Source organism: Phodopus roborovskii, unplaced genomic scaffold (assembly GCF_943737965.1).
Source record: "Phodopus roborovskii unplaced genomic scaffold, PHOROB, whole genome shotgun sequence".
In the NCBI taxonomy this organism is placed as follows: Eukaryota; Metazoa; Chordata; class Mammalia; order Rodentia; family Cricetidae; genus Phodopus; species Phodopus roborovskii.
Genome location: NW_026126511.1, coordinates 22,394,829 through 22,404,011, shown reverse-complemented (window position 1 = coordinate 22,404,011; position 9,183 = coordinate 22,394,829). Strand labels below are relative to the sequence as shown.

Sequence of the window (9,183 nt, the reverse complement as noted above, 5' to 3'; positions counted from 1 at the left end):
AATGTTGATTATTTGTTTTCTTTTATTAACACAAACCAGGCTTGCAATGGTTGAGAGAACACAGCAATGTAAGTGAGGCTGGTTGTCCAAATCTTTACCTCTCCTAGCAAGCTAACTAAATTAACTAAATGTTGTAACCACTTGCTTCAATTTCCTTAAAATATTTTAAGTGTCTTCTCCAGGTTCTTTCTTTTTTCTTTTCTTTTAATTTTTTTTTCTAGAAGTTCTGCAAATATAAACATCCTTGAAGGAATAGTACACTTCCATATTAGCAGGCTCTAAATTTAAAAGCAATGAATGAATATAGTTAATAGACACTAATATAAAACACTAATATTGGTTTTAAAAGCTTATCTTATAAAAGCAGACAATCCAATACAATACTATTGACAAATTTAATGTCTAATGTAGAATAAATTGATTAAGTTGTAATTTATATGTGTTTAGATTTAACTCCAATTTTTGTGATATCAACCTAATGGTAAATCTACTTTTATTTCTATTTTCGTTTTCTCTCTTCCAGCGCGCCTGGCTGAGCTTTGAAAAGATACCTACTGTATTACTAAGAAGTCAACAGACAGCCAAGATTACATGAACAGATTTAGGACATTTTCTCTTGTGATTATCAGTAGAGAACAGACAAGCAATGGATGTCTTTCGGTCCAAACAAATATATAAAGGGAAAATACTGCGATTGTTTTCTAGTTTCTCTTGTACCCGAGATCAAAGTAAAGGCAAGCATAAATCTCATGAGGTGGAAAAAAAGCTGTGTAGAGAAAATAAGGCATTGAGAGATGAAAACAAGGCTCTGAGAAAAGACAACAAATTCCTATGGGGGGAAAATAAAGCCTTAGGAAGAGAAAATAAAACATTTCGGATGGACAACCAATTCATCAGGGAAAGGAATCATATCTTAAGACAGCAGAATCAGCTACTCAGGAAGGTGAAGAGGTTGATTTTAGAGAGCCAAAAACTCCCAGGAGAAGAGCTCAATACCTTGAACTCAGAAAGAAATTCTTACTGGCAACAGAACAGAGCTGTGGAGGCTCAGATCACAGCTCTCAGGCAGCAAGAGAAAGCCTTCCAGAATGAGACTAAGGCTCTGCATGAGGAGATCAAGTCCCTGCGTGAAGAGACCAAGGCTCTCCAGTACCAGGAGAGGGCTCTCAGGATGGAAGAGAAAGCCCTCATGAGGGATGGAGTTGCTTCTGAGCTGGAGGAGGCCCTGACCAAGGAGGGAGCTGCTCTGGAGCTGGAAGAACAGGCTTTGTGGAAGGAAGAACAGGCTCTTCGGGAGGAGAACAAGGCGCTGAGAGAAGAGCACGGGGCTTTACAAGACGAGGAAGTCGCCCTGCAGGAAGAGGCAAAGATCCTGCAAGAGTGGAACAATGATCTTCAGGGGAAGATCATCAACAGCCTCCCAGAGCAAACACACAAAGACGTCCAGGAGAAGAAGTGTGACCTAAAAATGTAAGCACAGTGCCCTGACAATCATCAGCATTCTAGAATATAAAACTAGAATTCCAAGGAGATACATTATTATCAGAAGCCTCAGAATCTGAAGTGCTCAATATTTGGTCCTGGAAACTAAATAAAGGCCTGAAGAATGAACAAAAATATTTGGTTCCTTGGTTTTTTCTGCGTTATGGATAACTGATGATAGCATTAATCAAACATTTAATGTATAAATCTGCTTTACCCTTTGAGAAAATTTTGGTGAATATCAGGCTATTGTAAGAAATTAATAGCATTATTTTCCTTAAAATATGATTTTTTGTGTTTTTTAATGACCCATGCATATCTGTACTCCCAGCAATTTTGAAAAAGAGAAGGAGGTTGTTCAAGAAGGTCTTGACTACTACATACTGATTTCAAGACCAGGAAGGGTACATGAGACCTTAATCCAAAAAAAAAGCAACTAAATGATGAAATAATGAATAAGCATGCATAGTTTCCATACCAAAGAATAATTCTGCTTCTTCACACTAAATTCATATCAAGAACCTTATATTAGTAGGAAAGATATCAACATATGTGTTAACACAGAAAGTATTAAAGTTCACAGTTTCTCCAAGTTTTAATTTTTCTTCTCATTTATTTTACTCCTTTTATTTATTAAAAGGACTGCTTTTCATAAAATTTTATGGACCAGAGGGAAAACAAGAGAATAAATCTCTATAAAATACAAGAGAAATGATATGGATTGATATGGGAATATTGGGAAGAATTTCCATTTAAAAGAAATTAAAGAGCCAGGTATGGTGTAACAAGTCTGTAATTCTACCACTGTGGAGGAAGAGGCAGGAGGAGCTTTGTAAGTTTGAGGTCAAATGATGTGCATAGTTAGACCTAACCCATCAAAGGTTACATGGTGAAATCTTGCAGAAAAGCTACTTGATTTTCATATCAGTATTCATAACTGATCTTATTTTTACTTAAAAATCACTTCTTCAGTTACATAGATTTATTAAATATCTAGTTTCATTGCTGTTAATTTGAAAAGGTAATTCACTTTAAATAAATAGTGGCTTCTATTGACTATATCTAAAATATCTTGTCTATTATTGAGTGGTTAGGAAATGGAAATGTAAGACTAATATAAAAAGAAACACATTTATGCTTCCATGTCCACAAGAAATCTGTATGTATTAAATTCATCTCATTTCTACCTATCTCAATTGTGATCTTTGGATAAATTGAATAAGAAAATAAAATCATATTGCTACTTTAAGACACTATCATGTGTTAGTAAACATTGACTCAAAGGCTCCATTTCATTTCTTATTCAATTTATCTAAATTTTATTGGCCATTTTTCTCACCATGTTTAGTTCCAAAAATATGTGATCTGACCTTGGAGAAAGCCCTGATATGACATAGGATTTAGACATATGTATTAGAACCAAGAAGAAGAAATGTAGTAAAATTGCCATTTACAAAGTAAAAAGACATTAGGAAAAATACCTTAAAGCAACCTTCAGTAATCTAGATATGAGTGGATAGGCTTCTCTGTTGTTTATATATTCTTAAATGTTATTTACAGACAAGTACTTTTAAATACCTTAGAGAATGTTGATGAGGACAGGAGGCATGTTCTTTCTGTGTGGAAACAGTTACCAAGGGCTTCTCTCATTCAGTCATAAATCTCTCATTGTTGTATCACAGTTAAAGAGTAATAGTTCAGATAAAAGTAAAGTACTGACAGCAAGACCAAGCTTTTACCAACAGAAAATCAACCATACTCAGACAATGGTATCTACAAATTGGACAGATTATTAAGATAATGAGAAATGTTTATGATAGAGGTATTTAAAGAATGTGAACTTTGTAGATAACAGCATCTTGACCCCTTGTAAAACCTCTTAGACTATATTTCAGATTTTCAGTATCTCTTCCTGTGCTGTATCCTCCCTTAGCTTCAGGCATGGGCTTCACTAGGGTGGTAGGTAATGAATAAGAGACGGACATACAGATGAACAAAAAGTTAGTATTGAGTAAACTGGTCTCTGATGGAGGAGCAATATTGGGGTGGAAGGTTGTATACAACTAATGAGAAAATTGTGTTGTTACATGAAGATAGATAAAGTGTCATGGTTTGTGATAGACAGCTTGATCAAGGAAACAGATTAAGTAAACATCAATTACTAAAGTAACTTTAGGTAACAGTCTTCAGGCATGAAACATGCAAAGGAGAAAGTCATGAAGAAAGTTTTTGAACACACTGTCAACATTCACATACAAGACTCCAAGGAAGACTTTGCTCATCCTAGAGGCTCAGGTCTTGGCATTCTTCTCATGACTGAAGCCATGTAAAACAATACATTCTCCCTCATTACTTCACTCATGATGTTCTGTTTCCTATCCACCTAGAATTTAAATGATAAGTTTAAAAATCATTATTGCTAAAAGGTCTTGATTTTCTACTACATTCTACCAGTTACAAATTATATAGCTCATGAATCTTTCAGACTAACTCTGTAAATACAATTATTTTGATGTTTTATATTGATATCAGGCACTAATCAAAATGTTCTTTTAAAACCAGATATTATAATAATAATTAAATATGATACAAATGACTATATTTTATAACCCGAATAATCTTTCATGTTATAACTAAGTGTATGTTAATCTTTAAATAATATATTTTAAATTCAATAATTTTGAATTATCAAAAAAAAAGAATAAAATAAGAAAAATACCAGACCTGTATATATATCCTCTTCAAGAATTTTAAAATATTTATTCTATTCATAAGGACCAAGTTTTTCTTAATCAACCACAAAAGTCTTAATAATTCAAAGTATTAGAAATCATATCACCTGATTCCCTGTCTTATCACAAAGGAAGAAAACTTTTTTTTTTTTTTTTTGCATGTTTAGTATCACCTGGATTTTTACGTATTTTTTTTTTTTAGATATATTTTTCTTTAAATTTGAAACAACCTTGTTTTACATGTCAATCCCAGTTCCATCACACTCCCCTACTTCTCTGTTCCTCTCCCAATCCCTATCCAATCCCCAGGGAGGGTGAGGCCTTCCATGGGAGGCATTCAAAGTTTGTCATATCATTTGGAGCACGGCTTAGGCCCTCCCCTATGTGTCTAGGCTTAGAGACGAACCCTCTATGTAGAATAGGATCCCAAAGTTCATTCATATAATAAGGATAAATATTACCACAGGCCCCATAGACTTCCTAGTCCTCCTAACGAACACCCACATTCAGGGGGTCTGGGTCGGTGCTATGCTGATTTCACAAGTATAAGATAGGGTTCATGAGTTCCCTGTTGTTCAGGTCAGCAGTTTCTATGGGTTTCCCCAGCCTGGTGTTGACCCCAGTGCTTATCACTCCTCCCTTTCTGAAACTGGATTTGAATTGTTTAGCTCAGGGTTTAGCTATGGGTGTCTGCTTCTGTTTCCATCAGTTACTGGATGTAGGCTCTAGGATGGCAAATAAGGGAGCCATCAATCTCATTATCAGGGAAAGGCATTTAATGTTAGTTGGGGTCATCCTTGTAGAGCTCTGGATATTTCCCTACTGCCAGATTTCTCTTTAATAGAAGAATGGCTCCCATTTTTATGATATCTCTTCCTTGTTCTCCTCTATTCTTTCCCTGATTCAAATCCTGTTCCCTCATACCTTCCTCTTCTCTTCTTCTCCTTCCCTAAACTCCCTACCCCCTCCTCCCATGCTCCCAGTTTGCTAAAGGAGATCTTGCCCTTTCCCCTTCCCTAGGAGACTATGAATGTCTCTCTTAGGGTCCTCTATTTTTTCCTATCTTTACTGGCAGTGTAGATTGTAGGCTGTGATCCTCTTTTCTATATCTAAAATCCATATATTAGTGAGTACATATCATGTTTGACTTTTTGTGGCTGGCTTACCTCACTCACGATAGTTTCTTCTGTTCTATCCATTTTCCTGCAAATTTCAATATTCCATTGTTTTTTCATCTGAGTAGTACTCCATTGTGTAAATGTACTACATTTTTCCATCCATTCTTCAGTTGAGGGACATTTAGGTTGCTTCCAGGTTCTGGCTATTACAAATAATGATGTCATGAAAATACTTGAACAGATGTTCTTTTTGTATGTATATGCATCTTTCGGGTAAATGGCTAAGAGTGGAATTGCTGCATCTTGTGGCAGATTGATTCCCATTTTCCTGAGGAACTGCCATACTGTTTTCCAAAGTGGTTGTATGAGTTTGCCCTCACACTAGCAGTTGAGGAGTATGTTCTTTTCTCTACATCCTCTCCAGCATAAACTGTTTTTGATTTTAATTTTTTTTGACAGGAGTAAAATGGCATCTCAAAGTTGTTTTGATTTACATATCCCTGATGACTAAGGATGCTGATCACTTTCTTAAGTGTCTTTCAGCTATTTTACATTCCTCTAGTCTCTAGTTCTGTTCCCCACTTTTTAATTGGATTATTTGGTGTTTTGGTGACTAGCTCCTTGAGTTCTTTGTATATTTTGGAAATAATCCCTCTGTCAGATTTGGGGTTGGTGAACTTTTCCCATTCTGTGGGCTACCATTTTGTCTTGTTGACTGTGTCCTTTGCTTCATAGAAGCTTGCCAATTTCAGTTGGTCCCATTTATTAGTTGTTGATCTCAGTGTCTGTCCTGCTACTGTTTTGTTCAGGAAGCAGTCTCCTGTGTCATTTCATTCAAGGGCACCTCCCTCTAGAATGGTCATTGCCAAACTCTTTTTATGAGGTTACATTTACTTTAATACCCAATCCACACAAAGACACGTAAGAAAGAGAAATGCAGGCAAATATCCCTCCTGAATATCAATGCAAAGATATTCAATAAACCCTGGCAAATCAAACCCAAGAACATATCAGAGAAATCATCCACCATGACCAAGTAGGCTTCATCCCAATGATGTAGAGATGGTTCAATATATGAAAATCCATCAATGTAACTCACCATATAAACAAATTGAAAAAGAAAACCCACATGATTATTTCACTAGATGCAGAAAAAGCCTTTGACAAAATTCAACACCCCTTAATGATTAAATAATAGAAGAAATAATTCTGAAGAAATTAATAGAACAGCTTGGTGATCACAACAGGTTCGTTGTACATTCACTGTGCCTTTTTTTTCTAGAAAAGATTATTAAAATAAAAAGAAACCTAATATGAAATTTGAATATAGTAAACCAGGTTTGATCAGTTATGCCTAGGATCCAGGACAGGGATCATAACTCAGTATCATTATTAGTTACATAGTTACATACATAGTGATTTTCTGTTACCCTGGGACAGCAGACACTACCTTTAAAACAATTAAAAAAAAAAACTAAATTATTCTTGAGATATACTTCATCAACTTTTCAGTAACTTGTCAATATATTCAAATGTGTTCTATAGGAAAGTCAATGAGTAATCTAAATACTGCAATAATCACCAAAACATATTCTGAGTTTCCCACATTATTTTATTCAAATTTATCATCCAGTAATGTTTTTCATAGGTTAGATATGATAGATGAAAACTAGTTCTGTGTATTCAGTGGGAACCAAAGGAGAAATGCCCCTTTTCTTTCTGGTTACCAGAAGTACAAGTTATGGATAACCAAGTGTTCCCACTGATATTGCTCTGCTCAACCAAATGGTATCAGCTTGAAGAGATACTAGTTTTGCATATGCTACCAATGGGAAATTAACTGACTTCTTATGAGATCATGAGGTTCAAACTCAGTTAGTTACTAAGCTACCTCTAGGTAAGGTGACTACTATCACAACTCTCCATCTTTTTGCACTCCGTTATGTTCTCCATTCACTGTTTTTGTTTCATTTTCCTATTTTCACATCATGTAGACTTAAACTTCTGAAATGTTACTTTAATCTTATTGTTCCTTGTTATGAGTTGAATTTTAAATGTACTCCATGAGATCATGGTTGGAATATTTTCTCTCCAACTCGTGGAATTCTTGGGATCAAGGAACCTTTAGGAGTTTGGATATAGCAGGCAGAAGTAGTTCATTTGGTCAGGGCATCCAGAAAGCTAGCAGGTATTTTCATCACAGTTAAAAGCAAATGTGATTAACATGGCCATTATATATGTTGATGGTATCTCCAAGTGGTTTTCTTTTCTGGTGAAGGTTTAGTAAAGTAGATCTGAGACACAACTATTCACCTATCACTGTATTCATGACAATTTCTTGTGAGGATGATATAGCTTCTATGAAAGGATGTGACTTTTAGTTGTTACCAGTTTCTGTTCATTATAATAAGTCACCTTCAGATTTTTTTGTTTAGTCTTTCAGAAAATCTAATCTCTGTAATCTGCATAGGAATATCTTTCTGCAACGTTCATCCTTTCTGACTGTTTGGATCTGGTTGCACATGGATGATTCCTCCATCAGCACGCTATTCATCTCTGTTTATTATTTTGCATTTTGAAGGCATTTATTCCCTAGTCACCTGAAAACATTTGTGGTCGTCAAGGACATTAACTCAGAAATGTAATTTTTTGTCCATCCTTTTAACTTATTTCCCTCACTTAGTCAACTCCTATAGTAGTAAGCTGATTTGAACACCAGCCTCCTTTGATAAGTGTTTTTCCTTTTTTACTTTTCTCATTTCTCTTATTTCTTTTCTGCATTTCTGGTATACCACAGTGCCTCAAAATACTTGCTCAGTATTGCCCAGATTTGAAAAGTATATTGTATTGACTTCCTTATCACAATATACATTTCCTTGAATTATCAGAGCAGAATAAACTATTTAAAGTGCCCCTATTATTAGCTTGAATACAGTAATATGATCTATAACTACCTACATTAATACTCAAAGAACTATTTGCTAAAATTCAGTTTATCTTAACAAATACCTTGATTACATTTCAATCCCCATGTGACATCAATAAAACCAGAACACGTAAAATATTGATTTTCGTGAAGTCATGAATATGGTTTATATCCAAGAAAAGATATGAAATCATAGGATTTGTTAGCTAATTCTTCTCCTAACTTGTGCAATATGTCTTCTTTACACAAAATATTATGGGTTATTATGTGATCACTGAAAAATTTTAAATATATATGTTTTAAGTTTCAGGTAAGCCTACTTTATCATTATAAAATAGTTATCATTTTAAAAGAATTTTATACAGGAAATAGATAGGAAGAACAATAGCATTTTAAATAAACTGAAAATCACCTTTGATAGCATATGTATAAGCAGTTATCAAAAACCAATTTAACTTTCTTGAAAGTCAATTTTACCTGTATTAAGTTAGAGTCCTTAATTAGTCTCTTTTGAGGTTGACTTATGCTAAGAGACTATACGTAATTTTTTATTTGTTCCTAAATTGTATATAATTATCAAGTAATATTGGTATTCATATTTCTTAGAGCATGAAAATGAAGTTTTAGAATTGATTTTTTTTAACAAAACAAAAAGAAGCTGTGAAACACGGAAAGTGGAAAGATGCTACTGAGTCATTTTCTGTTGGTCATCTCTTGCTGGGCATGTAGCCTATGTTGGAATAGTGGGCTTCTCCCATGACAATTCTTCAGAGAAAACTAAATTTTCATTCACAAGTAGTTAAGCATTGGATATTGCTGCAGGATTAGGGGTGGAGGCATGTGTCCACTTCTCCTCTCAATTCTAGGACCCCATTCAGTGCAGAAGCATGCAGGCCCTGAGCATGCTACCTCAGTGTCTGTGAAT

The 9,183-nt window shown here is 34.8% G+C and overlaps 1 protein-coding gene across 1 annotated transcript; it reads left to right on the top strand.

Moving 5' to 3' along the window:
* The first annotated feature begins 529 nt into the window (after nt 1–529).
* Nucleotides 530–1,474, top strand: LOC127230446 (coiled-coil domain-containing protein 70). Its single transcript, XM_051195756.1, has one exon. It carries the CDS (start codon nt 647–649, stop codon nt 1,472–1,474), a length of 828 nt encoding a protein of 275 aa, XP_051051713.1. The 5' UTR covers nt 530–646.
* Nucleotides 1,475–9,183: the final 7,709 nt, after the last annotated feature.